This window comes from Neovison vison, chromosome 4, assembly GCF_020171115.1.
Source record: "Neovison vison isolate M4711 chromosome 4, ASM_NN_V1, whole genome shotgun sequence".
Classification (NCBI taxonomy): domain Eukaryota; kingdom Metazoa; phylum Chordata; class Mammalia; order Carnivora; family Mustelidae; genus Neogale; species Neogale vison.
The window spans coordinates 228,291,702-228,304,479 of NC_058094.1; the positions used below are offsets into that span (position 1 = coordinate 228,291,702).

Below are 12,778 nucleotides of genomic sequence, written 5' to 3' on the forward strand. Positions count from 1 at the left end.
TGGATTCCAGAACAAGTGGAAGCCTCAATTAGTCAAAACCTAGCTAACGCCTGTATTAAGTATCAGGGTGTGCTGCCCGCGTGGAGGAGATCGCCAGCACACGGAGCCTCGGGGAAACGAGTCTGAGCAGGGACAGCGATTCGGCCCCGTCCGTTCATCTGCGATACAGCGACAGTTCTAGGCCATGAAAATGTGTGTTTCTGGTGACGACCTTAGGCAAGGTGGGGTCCTGACTCAGTAATAACGCCACGCCGCAGACCTCGTTCTAGTCACTAAACCGGGAGAGCAGAAAAACATGGAAATATTTCCCTCAAAGATGGAAACCGCAAAGATCTTTTCTTTACTTCAGGAACTCACCTGGAAAGTCGGTTGAACTGAAGTTCACGGCCCTCCGGAGAATTCCGATTGGTTGAACTTTCCCAGAATTCACTGTAACCATGAGTGTTGAGTCAGGTAACCATGAGCCGTATTGAGTCAAAGGGCTTCTTAAAAAATCAGACTAATAAAAAGGTGAAGTGTTTTGTGAGAAATAGCGGAACTTGTATTTCCAGTCCCGTTGGGTTTGTACTTCCTGACCTCTCTGTTGAAGACCCGGGTGCGGTCGGGGCGAGGGGCAGGCTGACATTGCTGTACGTATGTGGGCTCTCGCCTTCTACTCCAGCGGCGGCAGAAAGAACTAAAACGCCCAGAGGTGAGGGAAGGGATGGGACTCGGTGAGTCAGGATACGGGGAAAGCACACTTGCCGGAGACCTTCGCCTGCCATCTGGCTCACGGGTCCTTAAGGGGGACGGCCATTCTCGTAGTCCTGGTAAGGATGTCGAGCGGGGAAGAGGGGCGTCCCCACTGGCTGGCATCTGAGGGGACCGTGGAGAAGGACGTGCAGGTGCCCAAGGGGTGGCAGCTCTGGATGGCAGCGAAGGCGAAACGCATCAGACCATCAGAAGCCGCCGGCAAAGTCCAAGGGGGGGCGCGCAGGAGCCACATGTCAGGCCCTCAAAGTACAGGAGACGCTCCCACTTCCCACTCCCTCATGTGCCCTGCCTGGACCTTCGTGCTCCCTCACGCCAGAGCCTCTCCTCACGCAGCCGCGTGCGTGTCGTGGAGAGGCAGGCACAGGGAGGTCAGCGGCTGGGCAGACGGAGCCCAGCACAGCCTCCCGGGAGGCCCGGGACGCGGGCAGGCAGCGGGGGAAGCCGTCTCCGGTGAGGGGAGAGAAGGTCCTGAGGAGGGGACACCTGGAAGCCCCAGAAAGGACAGAGCTTCCGGAAGGGGCGTCAGCATCGCAGGGTGCAGGACGCGGGGACTGTCTCCTGACCCCAGCAGGTACCGTGGTGCCCGGAGTCCACATGGGAGGGGAACAGAACGATCTGATTCCTTTGGGGGAACCTGAGCACATGTTTTTTAAAGCTTTCTGGAAGAGAGACTCGAGGCCAAGCTCCGTGCCTGGGATCACAGGGCCTCGGGGTGATGACGCGTGCTGTAGGCTCGGCAGCCTTTCCACGGACGACGCTCGAGCGGCCTCGGGTCCCAGGGCAGCTGTCAAGTGCGGAATCTGGACAGACGCCGCGGGCACGGTCATCCTGAGATAAGGTGGGCGGCCCCTTGACTGAACGGATTCTAGAACCGCAGCTGGTAGGACCTGGGAGCTAGCCAGCGAGGCCCCGCAGTCATGCAGCCCCAGACCCGGCCTCCCTGAGTACAGCCGGGCACGGGGGCCGCCGGTGAGGCTGCTGTGTCAGCCGGAAGATCCTAACGACGGCGACACTGTGACGTCACCCTGGGCGTTTGTGTTCTTCTGCGTGAGAGAGAAGCAGCCAGAGGGACAGCGGGGACTCACGGTGGCTCGGACACCCATCCCTGCTCTCGGGCTTATGGCTGGTTAGAAATCACACCGTTCGCTTATTTAACAAATCGCTATAAAGGGGCGGCGTGCCGTGTCACAGACTGCCTGAGTCCCCGAGTTCCTGCCTCCCCTCGGGGCACGGCGTTTTGCGTCCCCAGGGCCCCTGGCTTGGACCCCGACTGCACCGCCGGCCAGCGAGCTGTAGGTCAAGCTACTCAGCCTCCCTGTGCTCGTGTCTTCCTCCTTGAAACAAGGCCGCGGCGGATCCACAGCGTCGCGTGAAAACGAATGAGCGTTTACCAAGTATATGAAAATGCACGGTCGACATGTGCCAACAAAATAACCCAAAATGGACCAAAGGCCCGAATGTAAGTGCTAAAACTATACGAGCCGAAGAGGAAACCATGGGGGTAAACGTTCATGACCTTGGACTTGGCCGTTCTTAGATGTGACACGAAAAGCACAAGAGGAAAAAGGAAAAAATTCTGTAAATCGGCCTTGAGCAAAATTAGAAGCTAGTCTGGCTCCGGTGTCCCCTCCCCCGAAACCTCTCCTGATCCCTCCCGATGGCACGGGTTTTTATAGTGAAGACAACAGCAGACACACCACCGAGCCGACGCTCGGCTGCACGCGCTTCCCAGCGTCCGCTCACTCGTCACACCCGCCAGCGTCCGCTTCTGCTGCCATCTCCAGTGACGGAAGAATCCGAGCCCGGGTCACGTCCGGCCCGCTCTGTGCCCCCACGGCCTGCGGCGCGGAGCTCTGTGCCCCGAGCCGGTACAGTCTCGACCCCCGTTTGCAGATGTGAGCCCCTGGGTCTGCCTTTCCCCCGGCAGGACCCCTGTGTCGTCGGCTCACCATGACTCCTGCAGGGGAGGGAGAGCGAGGGAGACGGTCGGGCCGGTGTCCTGGAGTCCTGGAAGGCCTTGAACCCTGGACCAGACGTTTAAACTCTGTTCCATGCCCCAGAAAAGCCACTGCAGGTTTCCAGGAACAGTGCTTTAGGAAACAAGATCGGGGCTGGGATGCGTGAGACGCTTCGAGGGAGGGAAGCAGGGGCACCTGCGCTCTATGGTGGGGGACCCTGGGGGATCAGCCCCAGCAGGGTAAGGGAAAGGCCACTGCAGGAGGGGAGCTTAAGTCTTTGCACGTCGGAGGGACGAGGAGCGGACGGGAGCGGCACGGGGAAGGCATCGAGGTGCCCCCAGAGTGCTGGGAACTGCGGTGATGGGCCACGTGCTGACCAGGGCTGGGGAGTGGAGGACTCCGCCGCTGGCCCCAGTCCCTGTCCTGCCCCTGCCAGCGCCTGTCCCCAGGTGCAGAGCTGCGCACAGCCCCCGTCTCCGACCCTGGGAGCTCCACCGGCAGGTCTGGAGGAAAAAGGAAAATGTCTCCCCATCAAAGCACACTCTTCCTTACAACGTGTTTCTTTTCATTTTCCTTCCATTAAAAATAAAACAAGGTGATAAAGGATTTAACATCTCCCGTAGCACATCTTACTCAAAATATTAATTGTCTGTGCTCTGGTTTGATTCAGAAATTTATTATAGGCTTAGAATACATAAAAGAGGTGAAAATTTCGTAATAACGTCTTCCCCTTGGGCAAACTCGCGAGAACAGCCACTGAAGTTAGATCAGGATGTATACGTGTGTCTGGGGTCTCCTAGCTCCTTCCCGGCTGGAGTGAATCCCGGAAGCTCCCCGCGTCCTCCGCAGAAATCCGACGCTTGGCACTTTCAGATCTGCCGTCGGTGAGAGCCATCTGGGGAAACTGCCTTTTTTGCATTTTCAATTAAAAAAAAAAGTTAATATTTCCACCTTTTCCTCTCTCCGTGGTCTCTTAAAAGACACTGACAGTGTTTTTAATAGACTCTTTTAAAAGAAAAACACTTGGTTTGAGTCCTGTGCCTGGTCCACACGGCTGGGACGGCACGGACGTGGCCCCGGACATGGAAGACTGGGGCAGGTGCGGAAACGCGGGGCCCAGCAGGTGTGCACCTCCGAGGGCTCGGACACTCTGCCGGCGCTGACAGAGCTTCAGGGGACATTGGGTTTTCCCTGGGCCATGGGTTTACGCATTTGGCAGCACGCTGGAGTCACATGGGACCCTTCTTTAAAATTCTGATTCCCGGCTCTCGGTCCTCGATACTGATCATGGGGCTGGGCTGGGGACCAGGCAGTGGGGTTTTAAGGGGTCCCCGGATCCTGCTACTGGCCAGCATTGGAGAACCACTGACCAAGACCGTCCTGCCCTCCACGAGCGGGTCACCGCCACCCAGCGGCTCAGGAGCACCTCTGCCTTCACCCAGACCTGGGTTCACTCAGCACGGTCAGCGGCCCCTCCCAGCTGGTGTCCCCAGCACCCCCTTGTGAGATGACCAGGCCAGCCACACGGTCCCCCGCTCATGGCCCTGCTGCCTTCTCATCACGGGAAGACTCACATCGAACTGGGTTGCCCCTGATGCTGGTGGGGTTCCACGAGAGGGGACAGACCCTGCAGGAGCCGGCACCTGCCGTTCCCTGTCCCTCACCTCCTCGCCACCTCCGCGGACACCCCGCGCCCACGCCGGCTCGGCTCTCCTCCTGGGCTGCTGCTTCTGTGCACTGAGCTTCTCGGCCCATCTCCGTCCTACTCTTCCCCGCGCCTTCAGCACGAACAGCACTTTCTTGAAACCCCGTCACCTGGCGCGGCACGGGGGACCCTGGGGGACCTCAGGCTGAGTGAAATAAGCCAGTCTCAGAAGGAGACGTTGCGTGATTCCATTTACACAGGATGCTTCGAGTCATCAGCTTCGTGGAGACCGAAGGCAGACGGGGGCGCCAGGGCTACGGGGGCTGTGAGCATCAGCGTTCGTGGGGACAGTCTCTGCTGGGGATGATGGGAAGGTTCTAATGACGGTGACATGCTGGTGGCACAATCGTGTGAATGTGCGAAGCCACCAGATTATACTCTAAACCGTGGTCATGGTGGCCAGCTTTGTGTCGTGTGTGTTTTTCCACAGTGAGAAAAACTTCCATCGTGTTCTCAGTGAATCGTTGACCTAAGTTAGGGAATCCTGTTATGTGTTCCCGGAGCCCCCCTCTCCCCATCAGAACGTTCTCCTGGTAAAGTTTGACTCCTTTACCGGATTGTAAGTGGAATGAAAGTCCGTTTGTGTCCCACCCCATTAAACACGGCACCTCCGGTGAGGGGCACGGGGGGGTGCCCCTCGTTAACTGTAGTGACTACCGAATGAGTAAATGCCAGGTTTCCGGGGTTTGAGCCCAGCACCGCCAAGAACAGCACAATAGTGGGAACAGACGACGCGGTTTGGTGGGGAAGCCCCTAAAGGAAGAGACCACGGCTTGTCCCGTCCTGGGAGATGAGAGCGTGGGGCGAACCGTGGGAAGCGGGAGACTCTGAGAAACTGGAAACGCGGGGCCCGCAGGTGAGCCCCAGAGGATCCTCGCGCCGCCCTTGTTCTAGCAGAGAAACGCACCAGGCGGAAGCAAAGCACGTCACCGGCTTCCGATTTCTTAAGAACACCCTGTTCACAACCACGTCCTGGGCTAACACTGTGTTTTCTCTCCTCCTGATTAGATATTCATCTTCGAAAACAATATCTACTACTGCGCGCACGTCGGGAAGCAGGCCATCCGAGTGGTGTCGACCGGGAAGGAAGGCGTGATTTACAACGGACTCAGCGACTGGCTCTATGAAGGTGAGCCACGCGCAGGGCCGGACGGGGCTGGGGCCGCTGCCTGACCAGCAGTGCTGGCTGTTTTCTTGGACTTCAGTCCAGTTTAATCTCCAGTTTCTTAAGGTTCTGCTGGTTTCCAAAGATGCTGTTGGCGTTCAGGGAGCATCAGGCCGTCAGTGGAGCCCTCACTTGGTGGCCAGGTGTGCAGAGGTTTCTAGAACCCGAGGTCCTGGGGGAAGGGGCGGCAGGTGCTGTCCTGGGAGGTTTGCACATGCAGAGCTTCCTCGAGCCCCTCCCCAGGAGGTAGGGTGCCTTGTTGTGCTGGGGGTGGAAGCAAGAGCTGGAGAAGAAATGAGGGGCAAAGCTTTCCAAAGAAGCCGGTCCGGGTGATCGGCGGTTGTGAGGACGTCTGCCGTGGTGGGTGTTTTCTCCCGCTGGCTTCCCCCTGGCGCCAGCTCTCCCCCGAAATGCATTATTGAATAACTAAAAATGTGAGCGGGAGGCTCTCTTCTTCAGCATTTACGGTCCGTCTCCGTGCTGATGAGAATCCCGTCGTCACGGCAACACTCCTGACTGGTCACCATCGCCTTCCGGTCACTGTTCCGGGCACTTTCCTACCTGCTGCCCCACTTAGCCGTCCGTCCATCTGAGTCGGCTTGGAAGGGCACTGTAGACGGGGCCTTAAACAAGCCTCTATTCCTCCCGGTTCTGGGGCCGCACGTCCAAGCTCGGGGTGCCGGCCGAGCTGGTGTCTGTCGACCCACCGCTCTGCTCACACACGGGGTCTCCTCACGGTGCCTGCGCGTGGCGGAGGCGGGAGACAGGTCTGGTCTCCTCGTCCCCTCTTCAGGGCACCTGTCCCCCCTCGTGATCTCAACCCCTCCCAAAGACCCCACCCCACTCGGGACTCGGGCTTCAAGGTGAATTCGGGGGTATGCAGACATTCAGCCCACACTGGCCTCACAACAGCGGGGTGACCGCACCCCCACATGGGGCAAGAGAAGTCAGGCGTTTGGCCAAGTCCACACAAAGTTAAGGCACGTGTGCTGGGGCTATCACTGGTCGAGTCCGGGGCAAGTGCTTTCTACAAATGCAGGTGGGGTCAGGATCTTTCTGCACCAGTGCTGGGCCGACAGGCAGCCTGTTCTCCCGAGCCTACCTGCCTGAGGCCACATGGCCGGGGGACGGTTCCCCATGCCAGGCCGGGTCAAGGAACGATCAAGCCCAGAAAATACCGTTTTCCCTCAGTGCTGTGCGTTCCTCAAGCTGGGACCGCACTACGCGGGCCTAAATCAGAGCGACGGGGAAGCTTAGTACCAGTCACCATCCGCATCCCATGGAGGTCTCTGAAGCAGAAAGTTCTCCGACTTGATTTCTTGTGTCCGTTGTACACGATGAAATGCTCCGTCCTCGGGACAGAGTTCGGTATGAGTTGACGGACGTATCTACTCTGCATCCCGAGCACGACGTCGCGCATCCCGCCATCCCAGAAAGCTCCTCTGTGCCCTTCCCGTTCCACCCCCACCCGAGCCTCCTTCCTGAGGCCACGACGTCCTGACGTCGTAGGGCCTGTTTCCCAGCAGACGTGCCAGAACACGGGTGCCCACCAGGGTGGTCCTCTCCGGGCCAGTCTCCCCTCCAGGGGCTTTATCCTAATGTGGGGCTGGCAAGGCTCAGAGCACTTAGGATTCCAGGTTCTGAGTTGATTCCGGGCCCTGGGAGAATCGACCTGAAGATTTTATGGCCCATATTGTCCTGGGCCCCACCTGCGGGTGTCACTGGCATAAAAAGGTAACTGGCCGGTGTCCACTCTGGTCATGCCCACAGCCAGCCCTGTACGTGGTTGGCCCCACGTTCCAGAAAGTTCTGCACAGTAGCAACCCAAAGTCCCCCCAAAAAAGAAAAGATCCTGGAAGCCTGGCTATAAGAGCTTACACAGCTCTGGGACTAATCTCCTTTAAAGAAAAAAAAACAAAACCCATAACCAGAAGATTTAAAATATCTTTTTTAGTATCTTCCTAATAAAATAAAAAGCTCATTGCTCGGCAATTCAAGTTAAGCTTTTGCTTCAGCAAATCCAGTGAAAGGAAATTTTTCTTCCAGGCATTTACACACAATCATGTTGGCCTGATAATGGCCCCAAATATTTCAAATCAGTCACAGCTGCTGTGGCAGCGTCATCTGCTTCGTGGTGTTCCCCAGAAGGTTCTAGACTCCCAGGCTTGGGTTTCTCAAGTGGGGTGCCTGAGAGCCTGGAGGCATCGTGGTTCCTATTTGACTAACAGGTAGACTTCGAAGATGGTCTTCTGACCTGTAACTTAACTGTATCACTTCCAGATGCTTCTTCTAAAAAAAAAAGATTGAGAAAAATATGGGGGCTGGGGGACGCGCTGACAGAGCTTGCAGAGGGCCACTTGGAGAGGTGAGCTCCAGGGAGACCCGAGGCTGGGTCAGGGGAGCCACCCTGCTGTCCATGGGCTCGGAATCGCAAATGCATCACCGATGTGCTTTGTTTCCCCAAAGGGGTCTTCAATGCACGGTACATATCTGAATGCCGACGGCTGAGGGCCAGAAGGGGCGAGAGACTTGGGGGCTGCCGGGACCCTGAGCTCCTTGAACAGAGGTGTGCGCCCACCTGTGGGAGAATCCGTCCAGCTGACCAAAGCTGGAAACTCGGCGCCACGTGCCTCCCCGATTCACGGGAGTCCTTGGCTCGTGGTGGCCACAGACTGATTCTGATAAGTAAAGCGCAACCTCGGTTTCATTATTCTGGGCAAACGTCATGCAGCGACACCGAATTCTGATTGAGTATAAGATTTAAAACTGCTTCTAGTGCCCCACAACTGTGTTAAGGTTTCCTGAGGTTGGATACCCAGAAGGGAAAAGGAAGATGTTCCTGGGTTTTTTGTGGGGTTTTTTGGGGACTCCGATCCAGGGTCAGGGACTCACACGCTGAGGCGGTCGTCTTACTGTCTGTGACGTCTCCGTCTCCCCCCTCGCCGCGGTGCACGCGGGGCGTGCGGGTCCGGCACAGGTTTTCTAGGAGACGTGAAGTTCTCCGGGTTTCAGCCGTGAGATGACCATTTCTCTGCCGTCCCAGCAGTCACGTGCCCCCAGATAAATACCGTTATTCAGGGACATGCCGGTATCATGTGACGGCTTGTACCTCGGGGGGAAGTGGGTGGGGCTAGGGTCACTTGAGAGCCAGGTCTTGCCCCACATCGAGAAGCCCTGATCTCCTCAAGTCCTCTGAGACGCAGGTGGGTGCGTGATGGACAGTGAGCTCGGGGCACAGCCTAGAACCGTCGGGCCGGGATGATGGGCAGAGCCGAGAGAGTGGCCTGAAGGGTATTTACGTAATGCGTGGCTTGGCACAGATGCGATCCCATGGCTGGATTTTAACCTGAATGTGCCCAGAGTTTAAAGGTACTTGGAGGATGTGGCCCGACCCGAGGACCGTGCGTGGCCAGGCAGCCTTGTCCCAGGGGAGTCGGCAGGAACAATACTCAGTAGAGCCCTCAGCTAGCTTCCCCGTGTGCGGGACTCGAGGTGGTTTTACGATCGTCCAGTCGGGCACCCGGATGGCTGTGCCCGTATTACAGGAAAAGTCCATGCAGACCGCGATGGCTTCTGCTGTGCCCATGCCTGGTGCCCACTGTGGCCTCTGTCCTTCCTTTTCCTAGAGCCCCCAGTGCTCCTCCCCGGGGCCACGGCCCTCATGGCACTCCGCCCTCTGTCCACCCACCCGGGACCCCCAGATCCCTGTCTACCAGGCCCTGGGCTGCCTGGGCCCCCGGGAGCTGGTGTGGAGAAGAGGGGCTGGGGCCAGGCTGGCCGGCGAGGCCCCTTGCCCACGGCCGCTGTGGACGGAGATGTGTCAGCACACCCCACGTTCGAGCTCAGAATGTTCCAGAAGCACTGTTCTCCCCGTGGGCAGGCTTGCTGTAGATTTCTGCTAGGCTGGCTTGTCCTGCACAGCCCCACGTACATCAAAGCGTGGTCCCGTGTCCTCATGTGCCGGGCTCAGCCTTCCATCCGGAGCCTGCGACGCCGGGACAAGACTCAGGCCTGTGGTTCTTGACACTGTTTGCGGGAGCATCTTGTCCGGGGTCGGCACGGGTGACCCGGCAGCGTTTTGTCCCAGCGAGATGCTCTGAGAGACATCTGCAACAGGTCGGGGGGCCCAGGTGGATAGACCAGTTACCTCCTGATTCGAGGCTTTGGGGTGACTCCAGGCCTTACCTCTGATCCACCAAAGGATCAGAAAGGGGAAAGGCTTCCGTGGGAAGAGACGTCACTGCGGTGAAGGCCTTTGTGCAGATCCGTGGGTTGACCCGATGCGCCTTCCACGGGGGGGGGGGGGCGGCTCTTCCCTGTTCATCCGCGTCAACGGAACTTTCTCCATCGCCTGAGATCGAGACAAAGCTCTCCAGCCCTATTTTCCGTGGAACACGCTTACTGACTTGAGTTTAAGGTCATGGCTTGTCAAGTACGGGGAGCCGTGTCTGCTTTAACACACGTCGATGTCTGGTGTGTGTGTCCAGCGCCCGCTTGGTCAGGGTCGCAAGCAGACCGAGCCCCCTGGGACTCCGGTGACGGTCCGTCTTCTGGGGCACAGCCCGTGCCTGGCACCATGGGAGGGAGCTGGGGGGTGTATTGCACAACATCATCTCGCCGGTGAGAACGAGCGTCCCACACCTCTGAAGCCGTCCTGGAAACGTCCCAACAGACAGGCAGATGACGAGGGTCTGGGGGCGTGTGGACTCACGCTGGCTGCAGGTCCCCAGCGGCTCCTCTCGCGCTAACCGTGTCTGACGAACCCGGTCAGGCGGTCCAGCTGCTCAGGAACCGCCCTGGGAGTGGGCGGAAGTGAGGGATTCCATCGTCCGTCATTCCGACTGGACGGAGAGTTTGAACCTGCGTGATGTGGCCCGTCGTGGACGGACTTGGAATCGTGTGCACGTCTGCGTGTCACTCAAACCGTAGGTGTGTGGTTCTTTGGACCTCGTGTCGGTTACGTCTCTGATTGGCAGGACGGGAAATCTTCGGTCAGACCAAGAAATCGCGGCCGGCGCGTGGCCAGAGGCTTGGGACGGGCTTGACGGAGCTGTCCCGGGCGGACGGCACAGCTGTGGCCGGACGTGAGCTACACCACGTGGCAGCTCGTGAGCTCGGATGAGGGTTTCAGTCTGCGGGTCTGTTGCCTCGTCAGCAAAACAAGGATGGTCGCAATCCGTGCTCCCTGAGGCCGTGAAGGAAATTATATAAGCTAATGCCATTCTTAGCACTGCTCCTGGCGCAGGGGAGCGCCCCTATTAAACCCCCGTCACTGGACCTGGTAGTTTCTCCAAACCAGAAACACAGCAGAAGTCAAGGCCACGTGCTCACCTAGAATCGTCAGGAGTCGGGAGCACGAATGTGTAGTTCATCCTTCCCCGGCTTCAGTTCTGAGACCCATTAAACTCTATCCACTGACATCATCGCCTGCGGTATCGTTATATAGGAAGCGCATTTTCTGAGTTCTAGATCAGCCTGGAAGGGTATGCGCAGAGGCGTGAACATCTCTTTGGCAACATTCCCTCTGCCTTGAGGTTCACCGAGCTGGAAACCCACCCCTCCCTCCTTCCTGGCACCCGCCACAGAGACAGCTGTGTCCTTGATCAGCACCATGGTCTTGTGACTCAGTAAAAATTAAAAAAAAAAAAATCCCATTTCGTGAGTGCTTGTAGAAATGCAATCCGCATCTGGGAAAGCCACGGGCCTGTGACGCACCGGAGGACAGAGCATTGGCTAAACACAAGGGCAGTCATTCTGAGCAGTAAGCTGAATGCTCTCGGTATTTAATGTAACTAAAATGAGCTTCTTTCCTGCCTCGCCCCGGGGTCCGGCTCCATAAAGAATTAATGACTCTGACTTGGGTAGCATGTAGACGTTCCCTATGGAGACAGAGAACACCTACAGCTGCTCATTCTCATTCAGCTCTGACATCGATACGGGGACACTCCTTCCGTCTACACTGTCCTCACCCACGGAGGGACACCTGCTGGTTTCCAGACTCTGGACAGTGGTCCACGGCAAGGGATGAAGGCGTCAGATGCATGGTTGGGAGACTAAGACGGCCAGTGTGGATGTGACTGGCTGTCAAGGGCGTGCTGGCCACGGGGCTGGTCTAGGTGTGTCTGTGCCCAGTGGCTTCCTGTGCCTCTCAGATCCCACCAGACCGTCCTGCCGGCGTGTCTCCCGCACACGCCGTTCTGATCTGTCCTCGTGGTGCTGCCTCCGCTCCAAACTTAGACCCAGACATTCTAGAAACTGCCCTGAGGAGGTCAGTGTCCCACGGAAGCCAGCTTGGTCTCCCTCCCTTCACTGTCATCAAGGTCTCCGTGGCCACGGTTGTCCAACACATGTAACAACCTCGTTATCAAAAAGCAACAATCACTGTGAACCTCGGTTTGACAACGTTCCACTGTTTATCCCCAAAGATGAAGGAGACGGGCTGACACCGGGGTGCTGGCCACCCTCTGAGCAGGACCTGAAGGCTGCAGGGTTCCCGCCGCCCAGACCCAGACTGCCATCTCGTTAAAGCGAGCCGGGGTTACCCGCTGGAGGAGTGGGACCAGGAACGTCTCCGTGCCACCCACTTGCCTCCTGCACACCCTGCCACACGATCAAACGCCTCGAGTCCTCCACACGCAGCCCTGTGAAGAAAACACGACCCCAGCCTGGGTCGCAGCCATGGAAACTGGCCTTACCCACGGTCAGTGAGTCCTCTGCGGTCACTCAGCTGGTCAGTGGTTCCAGACCCGACCCCCTAACCACCTGCCTCTTGTGGCACTTTCTACACTTCCTTTTTTGCAAATAGGTTCTGAGCAGACCCTCACCGTGGCGTAGCCCGCTCTTGGCAGGGGCCCGTCACACAGCAGGGCTGCCCGTGGCGGCTGAGGTCTCAGACGTGGTGAGCTTTGGACGCCCGGACACCCGGAATGGACGGTGTCTACCACGGTGAGAACAAAGGTGCTTTTGTCATGGAAAGGTCAGACCCACACCCCCCAAAGCACAGCGTCTCCAGAGCCCACAGCAAAACAAGGGGACACCATGGCTGTGCAGCCCCGTTGGGGACTTCTCCCGAGAGACAGGGACATCCTCGCCATGACTTCCCTCTTCTGGTCCCCTTGTTCCCGGAAACAGATTTTCACTTCCCTTCTGATCACTGCAGTGACTGGTCATCTTGAGGTTTAATCAGTGTAATCTCTT

General features: G+C 57.8%; 1 protein-coding gene across 4 annotated transcripts in view; it reads left to right on the forward strand.

Moving 5' to 3' along the window:
* The window catches only part of DPP6 (dipeptidyl peptidase like 6), a 791,001-nt gene that overhangs the window by 670,381 nt on the left and 107,842 nt on the right, over positions 1-12,778 (forward strand). For all 4 annotated transcript variants that reach the window (XM_044246903.1, XM_044246901.1, XM_044246902.1 and 1 more), the window contains exon 8: positions 5,425-5,545. In XM_044246903.1, coding sequence (XP_044102838.1) covers positions 5,425-5,545 — 121 coding nt within the window. The remainder of the gene's footprint in view (positions 1-5,424; positions 5,546-12,778) is intronic.